Source organism: Pundamilia nyererei, unplaced genomic scaffold, assembly GCF_000239375.1.
Source record: "Pundamilia nyererei isolate P.nyererei 1_Seehausen unplaced genomic scaffold, PunNye1.0 scaffold00060, whole genome shotgun sequence".
Classification (NCBI taxonomy): domain Eukaryota; kingdom Metazoa; phylum Chordata; class Actinopteri; order Cichliformes; family Cichlidae; genus Pundamilia; species Pundamilia nyererei.
In genome coordinates this window covers 174483-200512 of record NW_005187461.1, presented here as the reverse complement: position 1 = coordinate 200512, position 26030 = coordinate 174483, and the positions used below count along the sequence as shown (strand labels likewise).

General features: G+C 43.6%; 2 protein-coding genes across 6 annotated transcripts in view; both read right to left on the bottom strand.

Moving 5' to 3' along the window:
* Positions 1 to 11916, bottom strand: part of LOC102208990 (solute carrier family 45 member 3) — a 43827-nt gene extending 31911 nt beyond the window's left edge. For 2 of the 3 annotated variants that reach the window (XR_311777.1, XM_005734738.1), the window contains exon 1: positions 11798 to 11916. The gene's annotated coding sequence lies outside the window, so the exon portion shown is untranslated. Of the gene's footprint in view, positions 1 to 11554 lie in introns of all 3 variants that reach the window. The other variant, XM_005734739.2, reaches the window with a different exon arrangement.
* Positions 11917 to 13264: 1348 nt separating this feature from the next.
* ferry3 (FERRY endosomal RAB5 effector complex subunit 3) lies at positions 13265 to 25876 on the bottom strand. Of its 3 annotated transcripts, none has more exons than XM_013911287.1 (14): positions 25798 to 25876; positions 25237 to 25425; positions 24882 to 25027; positions 21353 to 21567; positions 20911 to 21010; positions 20620 to 20744; positions 19624 to 19730; positions 19350 to 19547; positions 18956 to 19084; positions 18372 to 18440; positions 18078 to 18280; positions 15657 to 15714; positions 15408 to 15475; positions 13265 to 14392 (listed from the first exon to the last, which is right to left on the bottom strand). In XM_013911287.1, the coding sequence occupies exons 2-14, from the start codon at positions 25415 to 25417 to the stop codon at positions 14300 to 14302; spliced, it is 1692 nt and encodes a 563-aa protein (XP_013766741.1). In that variant the 5' UTR covers positions 25418 to 25425; positions 25798 to 25876; the 3' UTR covers positions 13265 to 14299. The 3 variants fall into 3 exon arrangements, with proteins under 3 accessions (XP_013766741.1, XP_013766742.1, XP_005734794.1); XM_013911288.1 differs by having other exon boundaries at positions 21353 to 21564; XM_005734737.1 differs by having other exon boundaries at positions 21353 to 21534.
* Between the last annotated feature and the right edge of the window lie 154 nt (positions 25877 to 26030).

Sequence of the window (26030 nt, the reverse complement as noted above, 5' to 3'; positions counted from 1 at the left end):
ACAGTATGTTTGCACTGAAGCACCGCAGCAATTTCCTAATGTTGTAAACCCGCTCAACATTTGGCAATAAAACCCTTTCTGATTCTGACCATGGCAGCCTAACCTAGCCTGCATTCCTGCCATGTTCGCTTGGTGTGTGTGTGTGTGTGTGTGTGTGTGTCAGTCAGACGCTGGGGGTGAAGGCTGTGCCTGTGTCCAGAGGAGGAGACCAGCTATGCTTCGGGGAGGTGACCGTTATCTCAGCGGCTCACAGAAACAGCCAAACAAAGAAGTGCGTGAGCGTCCAGCTGTGACGCCTCCTGAGGCTGATAACGTCTCCTCTCAAAGCCATAACAGTCAGAAAAGCTTTTCTGACCGGAGTCAGACCAGAGTCTATCCAAACGCTAGTGTGTTGTCATTTAATCTTGATCAGGCGTGTTTACATTCAGTTAATACTGTTGTCATGCTGTAATTAGGTTTCATTAACAGGTAATTAGCAGATTTGGGTTTTTCCCGTTCGACCGCGATGCATCATGTAAACAAAGAGATTATTTCCAAACATCTTGATTTTTACATCCGCACTTTATTCCAGCTTTTCCACTGCATCGCTGCATTAGTGCCCAGTGTTTACCACTTGGTTTAAAGTTTAATTACAATTTTAATGTCATGTATGAACACTTTTTTAACCTACATGCAAATATTTGATTTTTTTAATTGACAAATGTAAATGTAAATTTAAAAGTCAAAATGGAAAGCCTGTAATTATGGATGAAAACATAAAATAGAAATGCACCTGTGTATTAGCTGAATATCGTGGTAAAATGGCCACTGAAAACAAGAGCTTTGTCACTTTTTGAAACGTACCTCAAGAAAAACCAACAAAAGAAAGCAAACGTTAAAGATGGAGAAGGTTACAGACACAATGCTCATCTGCTTAAAAATGAGTGGAAACCTTTGCAGCAGTGATCACTAGTTATCAGTTATAGAACAAGCTGTAGCGCCATTAGTCAGAGCCAGCCATCTTCCTAAAGATGTCAACACAGACAGTTTAACTCTGAAAAAACAGACAAGCGACGTCCTCGGATTTGGCACAGAGGTCATCAGTGAGAACCAGTTTCTGTGAAAATACATGATTGTGTAACATTAAACCCGCATGCAGAAAACGTCCAGATTACAGTTTGCTGAAGAACTGGAAGTGTGATGACACAGATCAGATGGGGTCTGCCGTGTTCCGTCTGAACTTAACCAGGAAAATCCCAGTGACTGGAGAATTCCCACAGTGAAGAAGAGAAGTGGGAGTGGGATGACATGTGGCTACATGAGTGCAAAAGGTGTTGGAGGGATGACATTTATAGATGGCACCACGGCTGCCTGTGGTTACACAAAACAAAAAACACCCCACAAACTTGATATGTTGAGTTCCAGCGTCACTGACAGAAGAAGATTCCTGAGTGCAAAACACCTCCCGCTGAACAACGGCATCCTTCATACCAACAAGTCAAAGTGAAAACAAACAGGAACCAAACTGACTTCAGCTGCATCGTCTGCAGATCCACAAAGTTTCATGTAGCAAGTCAAATCTCTTTCTTCTTAATTTTACATGAGGGCAAAGATCCTGTTGTTCAGAAGTAACTTCAAAGGATACGCACTTTTGAAACGTTTGACATTTAAGTAACTGCGCCCTTTGCTGCACATAATATATATTTTAATAAAAGAATGTTCTTCAAAAATCATAAAAGGTCACCGAGACCTTCAGTCAACAGCATAACTTCAGTTACAGTGCAGCAGAGCTACCATTAGCCAAACAGTAGCTACAGTTTCACTTCACAGACTAACATGGACACAGCACATTCAGCCAGGCTATTAACAGCATCTACAAATCCAGCTGTCATTCAGAGGTGAAAGCACCAATATTACTCACTAGAAGCCCCAAAGATGTGTTCGCTGCCACCTGGCCGGGAAAGGCCAGGTAACAATGCACGAAAAAGGGCAGCAATAGCAAAATAGCACGATGAGCCAAAAGAGTAGCAATTAGGCAAAATTATACTCACCAGTGAAAGGAGAAGAACCTAAAAAGGTCCATCTGTATTGCTGAAAATTCATCATCTAACCTATTTTAAAAGCTATTTGCAGGCTTTGTCTGATCAACACTTGTGACTCAAAGCTCATCTGTACTGATGCTTCCAACCACCTGCTTCTAGCAAGAGTGGGACTTATTTATCCTGCCTCTTCCCATGTCTCCTGTTCCCGCCGCTCTTATTTAGCCCACCTCCTTTGCATCTCTCCCACCCTTCCACTTTTCCGTGTCTCAGTCTATAAGGTGGGAATTTGGAAAATCCCAAAGCACTTGAGGAATCTTGCTGGTCTTTGTCTGCTTGGGTTTGTCCCCAAACTGCTTCTCAGACAAAAACTAAAACCTGAGATGTAGTGTTAACAGAGACGCACAGCAAAAGAGGCATTTAGGAAACAAAGAATGAATTGATATCATCTAACAGCCCCACAATGAAGCCACTCCCCCAGCTCTTCTCTCTCACCGTCTAACCACTCCCTAAAAGTTGAGTATTATACCCCCTGACCCAGTATCATGTTCAGCCGCCTACCAGGTCAGGGGGCAGCTCTCCCGCCCTCTCTTATTACCACCTTTCAACCAGCCCAGTCTTAGCTGAGCTCATACCCCTGCATGACTACTTGTCTGTGGATTTCGTTAATATTTCTTGCTTCACCAGCTCAGCAAAAGCCTATTTGAGTAGACAAACACACACAAAGTGCACATTTTCAGGGAAACACATGATCAGGCGACCACCCGGCCAGTTGCCATGTCTGTACCAAACGCCTGCAAGCCAAGACCAGCCCTCCACAGAAAAGCTTTTAAAACAGTAATGTCATTAGACTCCAAGCGACTTTAAGGAATCTCCATTTTTGGAGCGCAGAGCCTGATCAATAGAGCAGAGTGCAGGAGAATGGCTGCTGGCAGCACTTCCCTCTGCAACAGGACCGGCGTCCCTGGAATTAAGACAATTCTGAAAATCCCATTTTGGAAAGAGGCCTGGCCTCACTTACTCAGCTTCTGTCCCGACTTAAACAAAATATTTTGTCCTCTTGGTTCAGATATATTTAGAACTCCTCACAATGCACACCAACAGTGTCCTTTCTTTAAAATAGCTGCTAAACGTAGACCATCATTACTCTGCAATTACCCACCCAAAGTGCAAACACGCATGGGCTGAAAGCACACCATCCAAGTGGTGTAATAATTAACCGGGAATGAAAAACACCAGAGAAAATGCTGCAAAACACAGAGAGGGAGAAAGGCTTCCAACCCAGGTCCAAACATACCGGACACTTTTTTCTTTAAACAAATGAATTTATCGCTCCACAAGATAAAGCAAACTTTGCATATCTCTAACGGTTTTTTCCCTGCCTTTGCTGTTCTGCTCGAATCGCTAACAAAAGTTTTTTACATCTATCTGCAGCTTTGGCTAAAAATGCACGAGCGCTCCGAGCTGACCGAGAAAGATTTAATTCCACAGTAGCCTTTTCCACAAACCCAGCTTCCTCCTGTGCCAGTCAAACCCAAAGTGGCCATAATGGGCTATGACACACGGCGCCCAAAACATTGTTTCAGAAATAGATCTGGAGGGCCACCGCTCTTGGCGTGTAGCAGCAGGTACCCAACAAAGCCTAAATGTCACCCACATTATACATCGCATGAAGGATGGGAGGGATCGATCAGTCACTGTGTGGTCGCACAGCAAATTAACCTTTAAGTAAAGACGCGATGCTGATGTTTAACCACAGAGCGTCCATAAATGCGCGGTAGCTTTTAACGTGTAGAGTCTTCAGGATAAGCACTGCTCCCATCTAAGAACACTAGACGGCTAACATCGCCAAAGCTAAGACAGCATAGCTGGTCCAGATCTGTGTCGTTTCTCAAAGCTCCCACCAGTGTTTCATTTCCACAGAATGTCCCAGCTGCCACGTATGGCAACATTTACATTATAATGTTGGATACCATTAAAAGGCCAATCGCATATCGCAAAAGAACAATTACTCATGTCAGTTCCTGCATCTGAGAAGAGACGTGACACCCAAAGGAAAAAGGTTTCCGTGCTGGAGAATTTCATGACATGAGAGGCAAAAATTTATTTTTCAGGTTTTTTCGAGTTAAAAAAGAAAAAAAAGACACATTTTCATGCAAGAAGGAAAACTGAAAGATTTAATGATGCTCTTTTAAACATGGATTTAATTTCAAAGAAATCAGAGCGAGTGTGTAACAATTAAAAAGTTTTTAAATAAGTAACAGCCAAAAACAGCAGTGGTAAAGACTTTGCTTACTGTGTGAACAGACAGAACAGAAAAGCAGCAGAGTAGCGATGGAGCCAAACAGATCTGAACTTTATACACTGTATTTAATAAAGTGGCGATTCATCCATAGAAAAATGCATCGAAAACGACCCTGAGACCGCCACAAACTGCACGACTGAAACGAGCAGGAAGATCACATCCAGAGTTCAGTTCATATTCTGCAATTACGTTTTTTCTTACATCAAAATCGATTTGCAATCAGAATCAGTCGGCGCTAACCAGCTGGATCCAGTCCGTCCCTCTCCCTGTTTACTTAAGGGCAGTCTGGTCAAGCGGCTGCTGCGGCCGCTCTCGATGTCATTCAGCTGCCTCGATTCTCTCGTCCCAGGGTCGAACTAAATCCACCGTCTGCAGCTGGTCACTGCTCTGGGATGTGCTGTGAGCTTGGAAGGAAGTACGTCCAAGGATGAGGATTATTGCTTTGTTATTTATTGTGCTACTTATCAGTTCATCTGAGGACATGCCTTACTGTGGGCACAAAGTTAGAGCAGAGAATGGGACACAGTACTGGTGAGAGCGACAGAGATCATTCATAGTTAGGCTTAGTTTTGTAAAAGGACAGAAACACAGCAGCGTTTGGATGGAGAGGCTTCACACGAGTCTAAATTCAAGAGAGGAATTTCAACCAGGCTGCAAAAAGAGTACTTAAAGCACGCCAGTGCAAAAGTGTAGCAACAGTGGTGTTAGGGAAATTATACCCTTCACCATCTTTCCTTAAAAACAAAGTGTCATCTTTGCATTCATTTACTTTTGTTCTTGAACACGTACAGCACGTGAAGCAGTCTTCCAGGTTGTACTTTTTACAATGACTAGTATCTAAAGTCCAGCTATTGGACAATAACTCTTACTTATATGTTGCTTTGAACCATTACAGATGCATTTCTTGTTTTAGTGGCTAAAGATGCACGCAAGCACAGGATGCAGAAGGAAGGAAGCATTAACTGCTTCTGTAGTGTGCAATTTTTTTTTAACAGTCAACAAAAAAAGGGAAAGTCCAGATACTTAAATGCTGGGATGGAGTCGGCGACGGACTTGCAGGAAGTCGTGGGCTGAGAGACAGAGCACCAGGAAGCTCCTTCCAGCTTTTTCAAAAACTTTGTGGTAGTTTTGCGAGGAACGCCAAGGTCATGAACCTACAGCTGCGGGGATACAGTTAATGCAGCAGTCCACCGAGGACTGACAGACAAAAGGACAGATGGACACCAACAGGTCCATCTCCCTTTTCCAGCTGTTGTAGGAGCAGCAGTGGCCCCAGGGTGTAATGATTAACGCCTCAGTCAAATGCTGCACAAACCAGATGGTAAAGATAGATGAGAAGGGCAAAGTCCCTCGTCTCTGCAGCTCTGCAGCCACAGACAAACCATCACTCTCCACATACGATTAATGCTGTGCACACACACAGTGTTTAAATCATTTTTAATAAACATGGAGCCGTAGTCAGGAAGCACTGTGCCGTAAAACTGTAATCACATAGCCTTTTCTGTGCAAACATAAAAGAGCAGCATAAAAACATAATTACACAAAAGGCAGGCTTTTATAGCATTGCTATTTACTTTCCAAACCTTAAACGATGACTAAAGAGCGAGAGGCGACTTCATATATTCTGGGGAGGAAAAAAGAAAAAGAAATGTCCGGCGTCGACTCGACAAGAAAAATATCCCTGCTAACAAAAGAAACATGCAATCAGGCGAAATCTTTCCTTCCTTCCTTCTAATCGTGCCCTCCAAAGTTCAGTCGGGACGCTCGTTATGAAACGAGCTCACAAACAGGACATTGTGCATCAACAAGGGTGGACGTTTCTGACAAAAACACTGGTGTGGCGAGAAAACAGGCATCAAAGCACTCACATGCACGCTGACTCAAATCATAAGCTGGCTCTTTTCATAAGGCACAGAGCATCTCACATATCAAAGGTCTCCCTCGAACACTCAATAGCATCCCCTTCAGCTCGCTACATGAAAGAGAACACTGTGGTGGTCTTATAATACGCCGTTTTCCCCGTTCACAGGGCCCAACTTCAAACATGGACAAAATCAAGTAGGAAGCCTTTCAGTGTCTCTGTGGAACGGAGTTTCCTGGAAGTTTAAGTCAGAAATTATCAGGAGGCAGCAGGCTCATTCATAATTTGGCACACTAAACGCCTTACTAGACGTGCTCCATATAGACCCGCCATCACACACACACTCGCCGGGGCTCCTGCTTTGCAGAGTGCGAGTAAGTATCACGAACATCTGGCCAAGCCCTTATCACCATGGGAAAAATGTCTAAGGAGGCTGTGTTATCCCTGCTCCAGGGTCCGATTTAGATTGTGTCTGCGGTTCAGCAGCCATAAACTGTCATAGCTGTGATTCTTGTTAATGGGAATCATGAACAGTGATTGTTAAGCGTTTGTTCGCCTATTTCATGAGAGCCAGACCTGAGGCTGTTTTGCCTTCAATGCCACGCAGCCTCGCTCACGCCTGACCCACGTGGGCAGAACTAAGTCAAGTCAGAAAATGAAATTAAGCTGGCAGAGGAGGCGTTAGAAAGAAATGGCAAACAGACCGGGTGGGTGTCAATATCAGTGACATTCACCTGGACCGAGTGTGTTGGGGGGTTCAGGTAGTTTCATTGGGGCCGAGGTCAATTGCACCAACGAGTTGGGGAATCCTTTTCTTAATGGTACTGCCACGTGAAGACATTCGTGGACTCCTCAGTGAAGACCTTTCATTAAACCGTGGTTTCTCTCCGACTCACATGACACAGGGTGGCAGGTCTACCACCTGAGCTACTAACAGGAAGGTTGGTGGTTCGATCCCAGTCTGCTCCAGTCTGCAGATACTAGCCCCATGTTGCATCTATCGGAGTGTGGATGTTAGTTAGGAAGCACTTTAATAAGAGTAGAAAAAAGTGCTTGGCTGAATGTACACGTTGTGTAAAGCCCTTTGAGTGCTCAACAGAGTAGAAAAGCACTATATAAGAACCAGCCCATTTACATCACTACAGGATTTATTTATTAGACTTGGCACCTTTGTGATATAATTATAGAGAGTTGTGTTCAGACAAACGACCACCAGCTCAGTGAACAGTTTAAATGATAAATGCAGAAGGTGAAAGAATCTACAGCTGAGCACAAACGTGCATTTCAACATGTGATATAACATGAAGCCGTTTAAAGCAGCGTCGTGCAGACGTACTACGATTCCTCGGACAGGAACCAGGGATTTTTTTAACCTTAATGGCAGAAGATTTGAAGCAGGCTTTCATGTCTGAGTCCTTTTGTCTGATTAGTGCACTCATGCTCCCAACTCCCATTACTACCTGACTCTGACAATACAAGCGATGACTCATTTAGTAGATTAGCAAAGGAAAAAATAATAAAAATATTCGTCAAGCTTCCAAGTGCACCGATTTGTGTTTAATGAGGGGGATCACGACTGTGCACACACTGGTCTTAACTCATCTGTACAGCTGCAACCCACGGTGTCGCACCTCAGCTAACCTCACACCCAGGTACAGATACCACTACAGGCCGACGTAAAGTTCAACGCGATAGAACGAAGCTGGAACTTCCAACATGCAACACAAATTCATAACCTCACATTACAGGCTCGAGTTAAAACTCCAGAGAGTCAGTGCACAGAATTCCTTCATTTCCTAACAAGACTTAATTTCACATCTGCAAGCAGGAACATGAAACCTAGTTTTGACATGCAGACACACAATGCAAGACTTTTACATTAATATTACATGAAAATGTTCCGTCCACAAACATGCACGCACAAAGGTTAAAGGGTGGTTAGCACTACGTTGTTGTGTTTCCTGTTCAGCTGACAAAGGATGAGTAACATTACTTTAACATAATGATCATTCCTATCAATCAACAGGATCCGAGACAAAAAGGAAATCTCACTAAGACTCCCACTGGGAAATAGGACCAGTGTCCCAGAAATGAGATGGCCCCATCAGATTAACACAGAGGCCTGAGAGGGGACTGGAGTAACAGAAACAGCTCAGACATGACAGGCAGTTTGTGGTGAAAAATCACAGGAGGCACAAAAACTGTCCAGCAGTCAATATAATGACATTATGAGAGGACAAAAAAAGGGCTTAAATTTTATCTAATGTTTCACAACATCTCAGGAAAGGGAGGCATCAGGAGAATTGTGCTTTGCCTGCCATATACGAAGCGAGAGCCACAATTAGGTTTCCATAATTCACTAAAAAAAGCCATACAGTTGGCATATTTCACAGTGAATCTGAATGACAAAAATACTGAGCAGCAAATTAGGATTAAAGAGAAAAGCATTTGGCCAAGCAAGCCACTAGAGAACTGAACCAGTGCCAGTGCACCCACACACTCCGGCATGGAGCGATTCCATGCCAGCCCGGAGAGAAGACAGGGAATACTCCTTCCTTTAATCAGACAAGATATTAAAAGAGCATCGATAACCTAGATGCTTGAATTAAATATGTCTTCACCTTCTCAAATCAAGTCAATCCGGCTACACTCCCGAGTGAGGTCACGAGAGGACTCGGATCCTTAGAAGAGGACGATAAAACAAACGTGCTGCAAAAACGTTCCCAGCAACATCCCAAGGAAGCGGCAGTAATGTGAAACAGTGAACGGGCTGAATGATAACCATGTCACAAAGGTGACATTCCTAGCTGGAGGGAAAGCCGCCGTCTTTTCTGTAACTCGGGCCCATTAAGGTAGTCTGTATGCGGTCTTTCTTTCTGGCCCGGCTCGCTGGGGAGCACCATTACAGGGAAGCAGTTTGGACTTTGACCCTGGTGCCTGCAGAGAGCTGGGAAACACTTCTGAGCTCCTCTGCTTCCTGTCAGTGAGAGATGCAGGAATCAGACAGGTTCCTTAATATTCAGCCTTTTCCCTGCTGTTAGTGGTTACGGGGGCCTGACGATGTGCATTCCAGCACTTGTGCGATTTTCACAGTCTAGGAGCAGGTGTTGCTTCGCTTTTGATTGGTGGTTGTTGTACTCCAGAGAAACACATACCAAATGAAAGAGGGGGGAAAAAATCTCACACTTCCCCCTCCCTCCCCATCAACTTTCTTTTGCCATTACCACTTCTCTGCCCCCTCCTGTTTCAACAAATGAGCTCACTGTTTTTACAATGATTAGTACTTAAGGGACTTAGCAGTAAATGTACGAGGTGTAAGTGGTATGAGTGTGAAGACAACTACACAATACACAAATTCATGCAGAGACAAAGAAAATAAGACAAATAGGAGCGCCAGCATGGATCCTGTCAGTGCGGCTTCAGTGACGTGACGTGAACCCCCCCCCAGGCTATTAGTCCCAACTTAGATGAAGGTTTCAACCAACTTCCTGCAAAATCAAAAGGTTTGTATTTTCCTCTTTATAATGGACAAAACTGAGACAAAGCAAGAACTGGAAACGATCGAAAAACAGTTTGGGATACAAACACACAGAGCTTCAGGCGCTGTAAGCAAACACATCCACATAACAACGCTTTCCCAGAGCGTCTCCTCGGATGTGAGGGACGATTTCAGACTGTACCTGTGACTGCTGGCAGCACACGATGCTTTGAAGAGGACACAGAGCTTAAGGGAAACAAAACGCCTTCGAGCAAATGCTTTTCAGACTCAAACCATCAGAAAAAAGGTAGGAAATAAATATATGTATCACACCCACCACATAATCCAGCACTCGTCTTTGAAAGCATATGCAAGAGCTGAAAAGCCAGGTACACACAGGAAGAACAGAAAGCACACCAAGCCGGAGCTAAACAGCCTACGAGCGATTAGAACTGCAAAGCCTTCAGTCTGCCTAAGTAGCTTGGTGTCCTCGACGGTGGGCGATTATCTTGCGCTTGGCTTTGGGGGGATATCAGACTGTCAGGGCGCAGTTAGAGAACAGCCAGCTGGTCGTGGCATGGAGAAGCGTTTCTATCACGGTGGAGCAGATGAGCAAAGCTTTCCTGGGGGCAACAAATAAATAAGAAAGTTGCAAGTACTAAGAATATAACTGCTCTGAGACCAGCCGGTCAACCGTGACGACAGCCTGCCACTGATCGTTAGCAGACAAACTTCTGGGTGATGTCAGTGCAGCAGTAAGAATTTACCGCTACTATTTCACAACCCTTATGTGGCAATAAGCTGCGCACACGTGGCCGCAGTTTAATTTGATGCCGTTTTAAAAGCAAAGAAACAGAAATGACGTGTGACAGGATGAAAGAGAAGAGTCCAGTGTCCAAGGCGGAGTGACTACCACACCTAACGCGCGGAAAGAGGTCTTTGTGTGACGGCAGAGTCACGGTCATGGGTTAGAGCGCTTTAACCTTCTGATCCTCTGCCCTCCTCATGTGGATTCTGAACCTTGAATTTTCTCCAAGAAACCAGACTCACAACCTCCCAAAAACATGAGTGGAAACTTTCAGCACCAAAGAAGTTTACTTGGTATAAAGCGTTGCTTAATTTCCTGGTGCTACATTCCTTAGATAAAGAAATTACTATTAGCGGGCTGTAAAAGTGTGATAACATTGTTCAAACAAAAAAAAAGTCGAGGAATCAAAATCCAATGATGGCTGAAAAACAGGAAACTAAAGAGGAAAGCTCGTGAGGCTTTCAGCCTTAACAGCTGATAAATCAAAGCACACACGTTTAGTTCCTGAGAGTCACCATCAACAAGCTGATGGCCGCACTGTGGAAAATCCCATCTGTTTCAGGCCCAGAACACTTGTCCATACAAGACTTGTCTTAATATGATAGGGCAGCTTTTAGAGGGCCTTTACGGTCCATGACCTCACTCTGTAGCGCGCGCACACACACGCGACATTAAAAAAGGAGTAACGAGAACAAAACCAAAGCCCAGGAGTCATTCTTTTGAACGTTACCAGCCAATGCCACATCCAGCTGGAATACTTCGTAACTTTCCACACGGCGGTGTCCGCAAACGCCTCCTCCCCCATCCATCCATGTGTCAAAGCAGCGGGGTCTCGTCAACGCAGCGCCAAACGCTTACGGCGAAGGTTTTGGTGTAGACACGCAGCGTTGTGTCGGCCGGGGAGAGAGTAAAGTTACTGCCACCACGGCACTTGGCACGGCATCGGTGTCCAGGGAGCCCGGTGGCAAAGCGGCGGTCTGCGACGCAGAGTGGAAAAAACTTCCAGACAGCACCACGCTGCTGAACCCTGGATAACCGCACACCTTTTAGCCGCAGGCTCGAGCACACACCGCCTCACACCTACCTCCGTTTCCAGGTCAGCTGTATCACGGTGTCCGGCGTGGTACGACTCGGGGACGCTTGGGTCAAATTTTAAAGCCGCTGTCTGCCGTTTCGACGCGGTGAACAACGTTGCAAGGCAGCCACATACAAAGAATACGTTTCAGCACATAGAGCAGCCGACACGTGATAGATGTGTATCACACACGAACGCCTTACTGAACACAGACAGAATCGCGCTAACAACTCGTTTGGGTGCAAACTTAACCGTAAGTTCCGCGGAGCTCCGAGAAATCCATGCAGCAACTTGCTCGCTCCCGACAGCCCCTGTTGCTTAACTTGTAGCGAGCCAACTACCCAGCTGTGACAACCTCCGTCGAGCCAGTGGCAGCGACAGCGGTAACTTCCGGTTTGGACCTTCGAAATAAATGTAGCAAAAACTAGAATAACACGTTAATGACAATTTATAAAACAAAAACGCCACACAAAAAGAAGATTTCGTTAATTTTATTTAATCAAAGACCTAAAATAACAAATACATTCTTTGCTGTTATTTTTAAAGCGTTTCACAAGAGATATTCACGTTTTTATTTTTTTAAGCAAAAAAAAAGCATCTTCCGGTAGCAGCACCTGTGACGTATGATTTTTCTACTGGCGCTCTCGGGTTTGCTCGTTTTCATGTTCAGGATTTATCTGTTAGCGTTTTCATATCATTAACATTTCTGTATATAAATTGTATTTAACTTTGCCATTTCCAACCAACTGTGGAGAAGCCGAGAAGCTGCGTGTAACAGCTGACTTACCCTTTAAATTCAAATTCTGTCACATACGCAGTATGACACGTGGTGCTTATTGCTGTGCAGCAAGAATTGACCGTAAGATAAAGGGTATAGTACAGTAAGTGATATTTATGTAAATTACACCTTTACTTGACTTTTTACTTTTGCAGAGGATTGTATATTACATCATCCATTACCAATCACCGGTAATACCAGTGTGAAATAATATTTCTGATTGTTATCGCATCAAATAATAATTACATGTTTGTGACTGTACACACACTTTGTACAGCAATTTGGGCAACGTTGTATTTGAAAGCTCATTTAAAAATACATTTTATTTGCTTACTGAATGTATGCAAAAGTACTTTCAGCAGTCCTCTCATTTCTGTGCCTGGACTCTATACACACACACACACACACACACACACACTTGCTTGTGTGTGTAAATTTTTATGCATTTTAAGCTTGTGCACAATCAAAGCCTCCAAGACCAATCCTGAGAATGCTGAACACTTTGCAACACATATTCTTACAGCTTTGTGGCTTCTCAGCCTGGCTGCATGATAAAAACAGTTGCAAGTTTCAACACGGCGCCATTCAAAAATCTCATAACTCTCTCTGGGCACAGCTGATTGCTACACTGTCAACTCTTTTAATCAGCCTAATGCCACCACTGAATGCCGCAGTGGCAAACTTTGTGAGAAACTAAATTGATTATCTGTCTGAAATGGCTCGTAGGCCAACCATTAGACGTGAAGGAATGTAATTCCAATGAATGACATGGATTATTAACTTTAGGGAGATTAGGTCCCCGTGGATAACCAATCAAGAGTAAATACAGCCTGGAGACGAACTCACTAGAAGTGCATCAGTTCTGGCAGACGGGTGGGGGCACAGAAAAACTAATCCTCCAGTGCTGAAGTCTGTCAGAGGCTTATGAGGAATACACCACATCAGTGTAGAGTGTTACTTTATTAAAACATAAAAAAATGTACACAGATAAAGTAAATATACAGAGTGCACATCTGTTTAACATAAAATACAACCGAGCCGTACTTTCAGTGCCGTTCCCCTCACTTAGAATAGATTGAGATGAATTTCAATAGGCAAAACGTTTCCTCCGATAAGCAAAGCGTTCAAGTACAGTTACTCTTTTTCACATTTTTGTCTTTAGGAACAGTGCCATCTACTGTTACGCAGGTGAGGGGGGAGGGGGACCGTACACATTCACACTCCCACAGAGAGTTAGCGGCAGTCGCCTCAACTGTCTGCAATGCAGTACAAAATCACAAGCACACCGCTCATATGAGCAGCAATGCAATTTGTCATTAGGACTAAAAGAGCCAAGTCCATGTCACTGAAGCCACAGCACCACGACATCATGCTGCTAAATCTCACTCGATGGCTGAACTGTAAGATCGTCTGTCACCACAAGAAATTCTTTAAGAATTAAATATGTCAACAGCAAAACTAGCATTCAAGTTTGAGCCCAGATTGGTGATTTTTTCCTGCAATAATCAACATACTGTAAAAAGAAAAAAGTAAAGATATGACAACATGAAGAGTCACAAGTTTTTTACCGTTCAGCCCACTTTACACATTTGGTTGTCTCATTTTTACCGACTTCAAGCAGCTGAATGTGAACAAAGTTGCAGCTTTAAAGGAAAGTGTCTGCAGTGCTGGCAGCTAATGTAATAAAACGCTGTCACCAGAACCACACCCTGGAGACTAAATGATAACTGCAGCAGCTGTTTTAGCGTGCCAGTGAATCCAGTCCTCTTCCAGTCAGAGTGAGTAGCTTTGGAAGGTGCAATAATAGGATAGTTCATCAATTCTTTTGCACTGAATGCCACCATAACTTAATGGTTTTTAAACAAATGGAAGTTATGTCACAAAGTCTCTATATTCATCCTAGTTTAATAAAAACAACACAAAAACCCAAGACTTTACTTGTCTTCATTTGCCCGAATGACCTGAGGTGCAACCAATCAGTGCTTGGAGGTGAGAGTAAGGGTGGAGGAGACGCGGAAGATCTGCGGCAGCATGTTGCTCAACTGGTAGAACATTTCCTCTGAGATGGTCTGTCAGTACAAAGAGACACACAGAGGGGTGACCAGGGTTAGTGGGCGGTTTGCACGGAAACATCTTCTCTCCCTGCGCTGTGATAATGGAAAGATGCTGTTTAAAGTCCTCAAAAAACAAAAGTACAGCTGAATTCTTGGCGTCCAGTCAAGTATTAACAGCCTCTGTGGCGTCCTGAAATGAAGTGAGCTCAGCAGCTGTGACTGGAACAGGGGACACACTCTAAGCACTGCCACCCGTCAAGTAAGAATGTTAAGTAATCCTAAAGCAGAAGCAGTCCCGCAAACACACGGCTTATATTTAGACACAGTATTTCTTTGAGTTGCAGACAACAATGTCGTTTCAGTAGCTGCTATTTTGAATGGTGTCTGAGCATGTAGCTGACAGGAAGCCGGTACAGTCAGAGTCCTTTGATGCCACTCGTTTTATCATCTTATCCTGTCAGCGGGAGCTCATTCTATAGGATCCACCGCCTTCCTGACAAACCGCAAAAACTCTGCACGTATAGCTTCGCAAATAGTAACGGCCGTGATTCATCCTGCACGGCAAGCTTAAATCTAAATATAACAGAAAACCTCGCTTCAAAGTTAACCCCGAATCTTTTTCCCTTTCCTTTATAACAAATTAACATAAGACCTGGATTTCCAACAAAGTGAAAGTGATTACACCTCAGTGTTGGCAAGCTGCACACTAATCCCATTGCTTATCACACATTTATGTGATTGAGTCTCTGAGCTTTCTTTTATCACAGCAGTGCAAATATGGAGCTAAAATATCCTAAAGCTCTGTAATCTATGATTTATGGCACGCTTTTCAAGCAGTCAACTCTTCGTAGTGTGCACTCGGAGACATGCACTGCAAGGCCAGGTGTGCCTTTTGTTACATTATGTACGTGCGAGGCCTTAAGTATACAATTCTTTAGAAGAAGCATGAAGCATTGCCGGAAGGCAGACACTCAGAGAACAGCAGTGTATCCACAGGTACACGTTTTGAAGCCTGAATAACTGATCTCACCTTTGGCACTAGAAACTGGACTGTGCGTGATACACCGCCGTCCCACGAGGCCATTTCCATCATAAAACCTGCAAAGAAAATTTAGCATGAATATGACCATTCATTCTTACATTGCTGCATGCAATGTTAAGTGCAATTATTGTGTATTAATACATAATAAAGTAACACAGTATTAAGGATTCTGTATATTTATGTTTGACAGACGGTTGAACAAACAAGAAAAAACCCACCAAATGACCAACATGTTACCTTTGACACATTTGAATACGAGCTCCGCCCTTTTAAGACACCACGGTATGGTCATCTCCTGCAATGAACAGAGAAGGTTGGTGTGAAATGAGACACACGGCGGTGAACTCAGACTGACGTACGACTTCGTTTCAAAGACTTCATGTAGCACCACCATCACCTGCAGCGTACGAGCTCCACAGACCAAACAGGAAAAATAATGTGATCAGTTTTTGTAATGTGAAACAATGTTTCAAAAGACTTTTTCTCTCATTTCTTTCAAATTTGTAACATTTTTAACGTTCTCGTATTACTTCTATCTGTGCTACAGTTCAAACATGATAAGAGAAAGAAAAGCAAACGAGTTGGTGGTGAATGATGTTACGGGTTAAAGTACACAGATACTGTTTCCACAATATTACTCCACACAGAGCTGAATGCCGTCCTACACACTACAGAGCAGAGAGAACCTGTTATATGATGCGTCTGTGTGTCAAATCCAAAGCTTCTTATTAGGCAGCTATGTCTAAACTGATGTTGTCAAAATGTTCTTTGTGCTAAATCAAACACTTCTATTTCCTTTCAGCTTTGAGTGTACTCCGCTGCAGTTTGTGCACAGTGATCTCATCTTGCAAACTACCTGTTCTCACCGCAAGGAGTGTAACAGAGAGTCTTTGCCACAACGCACACTCTTGTTTACTTGTACGTTTTGTATTTGGATAAGCTGCACAGGCTTTAGTGAGGGATTTCTGAATATTCATTCAGCTTTTTGGTAGGACTGAAGCGTAAACAGGAGCACTGAAGGCGACTGTGGCGTTTGCCAAACAGTTTGAGGCAAGAACAAAAGTCTTTCTTACAGCCAGGAAAATGAACACAGCAGTCGTGAAACAGTCAACGTCTGCAAAGCGGCTCCAAATGAACCCAGTTTTCAGTTTTATCTGCACAAACCTTTAACCATATATTATAGTGACACTGAGCATTTATTATGTGAACCTCTTTCCTCAAACTTCAAAGGAAAAAGAAAAACCAAAATAAGAACAAGAGCAACAGCCGTGCTGGATTTGGACTGTGGTCTGTAGTTCATGTAGACAAACTAAACCAGTTGTTGTAACACTACAATAGACTTGTACAAACAGGCAAACGTCTGTGCTCAAAAGGGAAATGCCTGAAAAAGAAGCTGGCAGATGGAAAGTTTTGAAATGAGAAGCCTTCAATTAAGTATCCTCTGCTTCTCGAGGCTCCAAAACTTTCGTTTTATGAATCTAAAGACTGTTGATTAGGCAGCAGAAGAAAAATTAGGCATCTATAAAGAGGCTTGTTGAACTGATTATGTTATTATTGGTAACATTACTCAGTTAAATAACCAACAAAGGACATGTGATGTGATTAAAAACAAAGAAACAAATGTAACAGACTAAATACACGAAGTTTCACAGGAAAATACTAGAAGTGTCCGCTCGCTTCACGTCGAGGCTTTTTCTGTTATTGACCCAAACATGTGAGCACTGACTGTCGCTGTGCGTATGTGCTCTGTACGATTGGTGACCCAAATAAAGTTGTAGTCTGAATCTACAGTTCGTGTCCAACGAGTCAGACGTTACCGTACAGGAATAAGCACAAGCTTAAAGTCAGTCTGGGTGCTGACAGTCGGGAAAGTTGCACAGCCATCAGGTTTTGGGGTTTGACGCAAGTGCAAGACCACAGACGAACCTCACAGTTTGTGACGTACCCTGTTACAACATCACTGAGTAACAATGCACTCATAGCAGTTTTTCTGGGAACCGATCCTGATTACTCAAAACCCCTATTGCTTCCCCCCCACCTGTATCAAATAGCTGACAGTAGAGCTTCAAACAGGTAACACAAGAAAAGAAAGAAGGCAATAAAGCACGAATCCAAGACCAGAGTCATCGAATAACGAACGTTTCAGCCCCAGCCGGCTGAACTCAAACGCCTCCCATCAACATCGGCCGCTTTGAAAACGTTTCTCAGCACCATTAATCACTAAAGTTTCAATTCTCTACTTTTTAATACAACTGAATCATTAACGTTCAATCACAGGTATGACAGTTTGAAGAGTTTATTACAGTGTAATAATACAAGTACAAACACTCAGGTTGATCTAACAGGAATGCCCAAACGCAACCATCAAACATCCACGGCAACCCTGAAACGTCTAATAACCCAACAATGGATCTGTCCGGCTCAACCATTTACTGTACTTCCTGATCCTTTCTCTATTTGGAGAAATCTGATCAGTTTGTGTACTCGTGCAGTTTATGGGGAAAAAGCAGATTCTGTGAAGGCACAATACCTGGACGTCTGCTGGTCCAATAACCTTGCAGTCATTTGCTCCACTAAGATTATTATATTACAATATGCAGTTTACAAGCGTTTATTCTTGCAGCTGCACTCATGCAAGCATTGACAGCGTCTTCTTACCTCGGACATGTCGTGGACGAGCAGCAGAGGGATGGTAACGGTGGTGATGTCGTGAGTGCAGCACACCTTGAGGATGTTTCTCAAGCCCATGATGGCTGGGTCCCGGGCAGTGATGTTCCCTGATCGGACGTTGTCATCCACACACAGATGGAAGACGGCGTGGACCTCCGACAGGTTGGAGTGCCGCGTGATATAGAACTCACCTTTAGGAAGAGATGTCGCCGACAGAGTTAAAATATAAAATGATGCTCTAGAAATTATCTGCTGGATAATCACAAACTGTTTTCTTAATACCTGGTAAGATATTCGAGGAATTTCTTTCAACATTTTTGCTCTTATCATCACCGCCGTTCTTTTGAGTCTCTGTAAGGATACAGGATTGCAGAATAAAGCACAAATCAGCAGGAACAATGCTCATCACACTATGTCAAAGGGACAAAAAGTGTTAGCAGTGGATCTGTGACAGGCTTGGAAGCCAGTGGGCCTGTATGTGTACACCTCTACTCAGTAAATCACTTATGCTGTGATAAAATCAACATCTTCTATTTCCTGACAGCTTAATCCCGCTCTCATACAGCTAGCATAACACTGAAATGTCCCAGCTCCACGAGGAGCCTTTCAGTGTGAGCTTCGTGTAAAAGCCAGACTCGTACAGGCAAGTATACGCGTTTACTTGCCTCCTATAACTTTTATTTTATTGTTTGTTTGAGAAAGGCTTGAATTTTACTCATATGTTATATTATGCTATTAAAACAGGAGATAAACATCTTGTTTTCCTGAAGAATGGCTGAAACTATAAAACACCAACCATAGCATCAAGAATAATCACATTTATTCCCCAAGATTTCGGGACCTCCAGGCTGAGCGAAATGTCTCACCAGGCTGGTCTTTGTGCTTGCTGCTCCGCTGGGCTCTGGCGTACAGCACCACCTGCTGCACCTCCTCCAGCTGCTCTTCTAGGCAGGGGAAGTGGAAGTCTGTGCACTCCTTTGCCACAGTTGCAAAGTCTGTGGGTTGACATAGAGCAGGCCCCAGATGAACTCAAACACAGTGGAACCAAATGACTGCTTAGCCTCAAGTTCAAACTTAAAGTTAAATGAAACCCACAGTAAGTGAATAAAACACTTAAAGTTTGGCTTCTCCCAGTAAAAGAAAAGAGAAGGTAAACAGAAACAAAATATCCACGTTACAGCCAAAAACCACTCTTTGCAGGTAGAAGCAGGAATCAGCATACATATATGTAGCTACATTATACACCGCGTGCTTCCTGACCTCTCTTGATGCCACTGTAGGAGTTGACCCTGTTATCGACCAGGAGCACCAGACCGCACAGTGAGAAGGAGTACAGCGAAAGAGCCGTCTGCAGCCGCCGCAGCTTGGCGCCGCTGCTGCCGTGTCGTCGGTGTTTGCAGAAATCCAGCACATCTGCTCGGACCAGTCGCAGGTTGTGCATCGTCTTTAGCTGCGCTCCTGCAAATTTTTATTGTGTTAACTGTAACAGAGATCCCTGATCTGCGCACAAATACTGGGGAAGCATGTGAAGTACCTAAGTGTATGGTGAAACTCTCCTCCAGCTGAGGCTGTTCCTCGAACATCCTGGCACCCGAATCTGCGGCTTCTGACAGCTGGCTGGGCTGCACCTTAATCTCCTCGCTGGAAAATTGAGAGGGACGAGAAACCAACCCTTAGCACGTCTGTGGATTCAAGGAAATCATTTTATGGAACCGACGGTTATAAAAAGCTTGAGCTTTAGTTGCAGCTGAGGTTTAGTGGGCGAGTGGGTGTGGGTTATACAGGTTAGTAAAGTGAAGAGTTTGATCCCAGGATCTGCTTAAAGTTACTTCTGCCGTGGCAGGTAAACGCACACCTTAGCCTTGTTTATCAAGTTTAAGAAATGTAGTCTGGAAACAGACCCACGAGTGACACGTGCATTGCATTAACTATTCTCACCAGTGTCCGGTGTAAAATTTCATAAACCAGCATTAAACCCAGGAAATCAGCCTGTTTAACCAGTGTTATTATCACAGCACATATCAGATAATGATGCTGCACTCACTGCAGGGTTTCTCCTTTAAAGGAAAGAGTAAGACTCAGCAGCTGACTCTGGTGTTTATCATCTCGAATCGACTGTTTTTGGTAAATGGCCTGTATTTGTATAGCGCTTTACACACCCAGTCATTCACACACTGGTGATGGCAGCTACATCGTAGCCACAGCCACCCTGGGGCGCACTGACAGAGGCGAGGCTGCCGGACACTGGCGCCACCGGGCCCTCTGACCACCACCAGTAGGCAACGGGTGAACACGACCGAGACTGCCCAAGCCGGGGCTCGAACCGGCAACCTTCCGATTACAAGGCAAACTCCCAACTCTTGAGCCATGATTTTGTTGTACCTCGAAATCCATGAGAGTATTGTCACACACCTGAAAAGGCTAGCTCGGGTAAATGCGAGCAGAAAGTGAGGTTTCATATATCAAAGAACAAACACAAAGACAGGCTGCACTGCAGTGTGCACACACAGATACACAGAGAAGAACTCACTTTATTTTGCTGCTGTTGTTGGATTTCTGCAGGTCCTGGTGCAGTTTGACCACCCAGTCTTGGTATTCATGCTTCTGAATGCCCGTCACTTGTTTAAGCTCGCTTGCCCACTTGTTTTCGAGTACCTGTTCATCGATGACAATGTCAAACACTCAGGGCTTTAAACAAAAAGCTTACTTGAAAAACAAACCACCTGTATCTCCTGAAACGTCACAGGTGAAATCATCTTTTTTTAACCAACACTTCTATTAACACTGAGACAAACTACCGAGCACCTCGGCTTCCTTTCACCTGTTGTGCATCAAAGTGTTGAGAAGCTACTGCGTTCACATCCTGGTCACTCAGTGTGTTTCCCAGCTCATGCATGACTTTGTCCATTTCTGCCGCTTGCCTGCAAAACAGGAAAGTATTTATTGATTTTTAACAGATTGTTGGGAAAGTACATAAACATTCATAAAACATGATAAAAATTATCTCTGTGGTAGGAAACAGATATTAAATCATCTTAAGTGTGGTTGCTTAAAGGGAAAAAAGATCTGACCTAATTTTAGTCCATGGAAGAAATTTGAGATGATGATCTATTTGATAATAGTTGTGTAAGAGGGGAGGGCTGAGAACTAACATTGGCTAACAAACTAAAGGCAAAACTGTTGGCAATAAATATTTAGAAATGAGACAGAAAAACATGTTCAGGAAATCCAAAGATCCCAATCAAATGCTGCCTAACACCAACCTCTCCTGAAGCTTCTTAATCTCCATGTCTCTCTCACTGATGAGCTCAGAGATGCTAACAAAGTAGTTGTGCTCCAGGTTGAGCAGCGTATCTGAGGCGGGGGAGTGGATCAGTTCATGGTACACATTGGCAAAGTCCTCATCCCAGCTGGGCTCTTCAGGCCGCGCATGTTCCAGCGTCGTCTGCAACAGTGACGGCAGGAAGCAAAACATCTTCTTGTGAAACGACAGTTGTAAGCAGTTAAAGAAGGGTGGAGGTACAGTGCGTAACCATGATCAGACTGTGAACAAGAACAGTAAGCAAGCAGCGTATTTTCAGCACAAGTAGCCAAACAAAGAAGGCAAAATACAGAGTCGCAGTTTCTGTGTTATGACCTGCAAAACATACGAGGCCAGTTGACCCAGTAAATGCAAAATAACAGCACTCTTCAGTGTGAACACCCCTCATTTACACAGGCTCGAGAATGTTTAGGCAACAAACTCCGTGCAAGCGGGACTGCAGGCAAACTGCTAAATGTGCGAGTGCAGCGGGAGCTGATCTCAGCGGCCTTCCTTAAACATGAAGCGAGGCATTTGGGTTTAAATAAATGTCTCGGTGAACACACCATACACAATTTCATTAGGAAACCACAAAGTCTGCTTCTCACAATTGTGTTTGTTTGTATTTATCCACAGCACAAAAGTAATGACTCAATTCTCGGGCATGTGAATATATCCCATCTCTGGTGGGAAATGCATCAAAGTAACCAAGTAAAATGCTTGCGAGAGACATTAAACACAGCGTGAGGGCTCATGTAATGAGATTTTTTTTGTTTGTTTGTTTGGGGTTTTCTTCGAGGGGTCCAGAACTCATGAATAATCAATTACTGCTCCAGTTCTGTTTAAATGACTTTAATGATCCATGACCGCTCCAAAGTTAGTGAGAGTGTTCAAGGACGCTGCTGTGCTGCTGCAGAAACATGGAGCTGTATTTATCAGGGTCTGTTAGGCAGCCAGCGCATGAAATGTATTTTTGGAATACCTGCCAAGCTTAAAAAGCACCGTCCATAATATTAACAGATATTTTTAACAGAAACATTTGTCCACACAGTTTTACAAATTTCTGTATTGAATCTAATCTGTTTCCTGTGTCACTGAATGAGACAGTCGCAGCACGAGTCCTTATTCTAACGGCCACATGGCATTTTGAAGTTACAGTTTAAACACACAGTGTTATATAACAATAGCGACGCTTATGGAAGATGTTTTCTGTAACTTAGGCTACGTTCACTCTGCAGGTCTTAATGCTCAACTCCGATTTTCTGATCAAATCCGATTTTTTTGTCTGCTTGTTCACACGACAAATAAAATGCGACAGCAAACGCGCTCCAGTGTGAACGCTCAGAGCGGCCGCGTGCGCAAAAGAAGACGTCACACACGACGCTCTGTTTAGACCCAGAGCAACAGCATTGTTTGACTGATGGCCTTAATATAAAGACTTGTTTCGTACTCTACGTTTCCCACTTTTGCTTTAAGTTATAAAGTTATTGTGTTATTTACATTTGGCCTAATAATGATCCTGATTGCTGTGTTAGAGGAGCGCTGCTTCTAGCTGCAGATTTCTGTCAGACTCTGCAGATTATACATCCATCCATCCATTCACTTCCGCTTTTCTTTTCAGGGTCGCGGGGGGCGCTGGAGCCAATCCCAGCTGTCGTAGGGCGAGAGGCGGGGTACACCCTGGACAGGTCGCCAGTCTGTCACAGGGCTAACACACAAGGACAGACAACCATTCATACTCACATTCACACTTAGTGACAATTTGGATTATCCAATTAACCTATCCCCACAAGCTGCATGTCTTTGGACGGTGGGAGGAAGCCGGAGTACCCGGAGGGAACCCACGCAAACACGGGGAGAACATGCAAACTCCACACAGAAAGACCCCGGCCTGATGGTGGAATTGAACTCAGGACCTTCTTGCTGTGCGGCAACAATGCTAACCACCGTGCCACCGTGCAGATTATACAGAACAAATAAAATGTTCACGTTTCTCCAACATCGTCTTCCCAACAGTTTCACTGACATCTACACGGGATGGTCAGGAAGCGTTCGCAATGTCTTCTCCAGCGCTGATAATGGCGTCTGTCTTGTGTCGGTGACGTAAAAGACAGATTTAATGCGACGTGACCATCAAACAGCAGTCGCTTTCTGAAACATCAGATATGTATCGGATTCAGCACCACATACCAAAGTGACCCAGATCGGCTTTGAAAATATCGGATTTGTGCCGTTCACACTGTCACACCATGATGGTCGCAGAGGGTCAGAAAAGTCGGATTTGATGCGCTTTCGCCTGCAGTGTGAACGTAGCCTTAGTTATGGTTAGTTATAGTTAGGCACCAAACAAGACTTTACTTTAAAACAAATGATTTGTAACTGTTAATAAAATATCGTGTGTGAAGTTAAATGTTTTTCATTAAAATTATACATCCTGCAGCCTAAAATAGATAACATTAGAAACAGAAACTTGCTGTAAGGTTGTACAAACAACTAAGGCAGTAAAACTTTTAATCCAGCCTCAGCCTCCTAGAAGAGCCACCTATGGTTTATATTTGAAAGGTGATTTTCAGAAAGGTTGACCTCTGAACTATCCATTCTCTTAACCACTTATCCAAAATATCTTGGCTGTCACAGAGTAAGCGGAGGGGTGCATGCTGGGGGCTGTACTTCAGCATATCCAAAGGATCTTTCAGTTATCTTGTTTCAGTTAGTCTAACATCAGCAATCAGGCTAAGCGGTCACATAAAGCGGGTTATCTACTCAATAAGTTAACCAAGGATTTATCAACCTAGCTACGATTGCATTAACACAGAAAGGGCGACACTGACAGCATCTGATCGATTACAAACATATTCAAGTTTGCTAAGGAAGATAAAACTATAACATTAGAAAACTATGAAAAGGTTAAACACATAATACAGACTAAATATAACATTCATATTTAAAAGAATTAATCAAGGAAGTTACATCTAAGAATCTATGATTCTTACTGATGCCAATCAGAGAAAGGCAAAAACTTTAAGACACTCCCACTCTCCATCCAAAGGGATCTTTCAGAAATTTCTGGAGAACCGATTAGTCAGTAAGAGGTGATCGTGTACCTGCTGATCTCTAATCTATAGCACAACCTGCTCCAGAGCATGTTAGGTTTTCAAGCGTTGCCCCACTGGTAAGGAGTGGGTGTTATGACCTCCTTAATTCTGAAAACTCAGGGTTCACCGTTAAGGTGCATGGATACAGCGAATTCCTGCTGTGTGGTACCAGGCGTCTGGACAGGTCACCAGTTCATCACAGGGTGGACGCACAGAGACAGACACCCACTCCACACTCACATTCACACCTACTTTTCCTGACGTGCACGTCTTTGGACTTTGGGCTCCAAGCAAACACACAGAAAGGCCCCGGGTGGCTGATGGATTCGAACCCAGGCCCTAGTTCAGACAGTGCTGTGTTTAACACGATAAAAACACAATGAAATGCGTTATTACCTCCACGTAAGACCTGGTCCATGCACTGGTGAGCTTGTTTACATCTACGTCTCCTGTCGTGAGTCTTTGCAGTGCCAGCTCTGCCTCTCTGTCATAATCCAGAATCGTCTCCTTCTCAACGAAACTGGAAAGTGAGTTTTTCAGTTCTAGAGCAACAAAGGACACAAAGTAGATATTTAAAAAAAGAAAGTCTTTCAGGTCTGTGCAAGCAAAGTGGAAAGTGCAACTCTGTAGCTTTGTACAAGAAATGTAACAAGCTCCTGTAATCGAATGCTTTAGTGCAGCTTCTAGCTGTCTTATGTTACAGTTAGGGCCGTGGTTACACTCAGGGAAGGGGAAAGAATAACAATCTCACCACTTTCTAAGTAGCAGGGTATTTTGTGCAGCAGCATCAGGCGTCCGTGAAGGTCACTGATGTTCTCCTGCACAGGAAGCTGCAGGGGCACTTTAAGGACACAGTTGTGTTTACCTGCCCTGAACTCGAACACAAACTCCTTCTCAGTATTGCTGCTTGCCTTGGCTTTGTTCTTCTTCATGGTCACAGCTGAAAAAACAAAACAAGATAGCAGAAAACCATGAATGAATTCAAGCCTCCGGTGCTGCGCCACTTTTACACTGTCGCATCAAATCTGTGACACAACCGATGTTTGCGCACAAAAACACGGTATTCACAAGCTTCAACAAAGGCCGTAAATATTTGTAACTTAATCCCTGCTAAACAGCTGCTCAGTTTGTTAACGTGAATCTCAACGTTGGCTAGCAGTGCGGCTAACAACTTAAAGTACCACATATCTAAAAATAAATAAATAAATAAACAGAATAAAAATAACAAAACACAAATCTGACAAGACGGCCACAGTATTATTTTTTCAATATCATGTGATGAACATGAAACCTTTCTAAAACTCAAAATTACCTGCGTCTGGATGAATGTAATAACGGTATTTCCTGTAGCCTTCCTGTTTATCGTCGAGCTCGCAGTCAGCTGACTGCGTGTGACAGCAGAAGCAGATTCGCGGCGCAGAAGCTCGGGGGTTATTTTTATATTTTTTTATATTTCAACTCTGGGTCACTACTGATAACACATTTGTATGCAGCTCTGATAAAATTTAATTTTTGTATATTTTTTAGTGTTGGACTTTTTAAAAA

What these genes read in the sequence shown, in the direction of transcription:
- ferry3 (XM_013911287.1), bottom strand. Translation starts at nt 25,417, where the DNA reads ATGAAGAAGAACAAAGCCAAGGCAAGCAGCAATACTGAGAAGGAGTTT. An exon ending in AACAACAGCAGCAAAATAAA is followed by an intron (nt 19,731 to 20,619) that starts GTGAGTTCTTCT and finishes TCAATTTTCCAG; the next exon opens with CGAGGAGATTAAGGTGCAGC. An exon ending in TCCAGTTTCTAGTGCCAAAG is followed by an intron (nt 14,393 to 15,407) that starts GTGAGATCAGTT and finishes TTGTACTGACAG; the next exon opens with ACCATCTCAGAGGAAATGTT.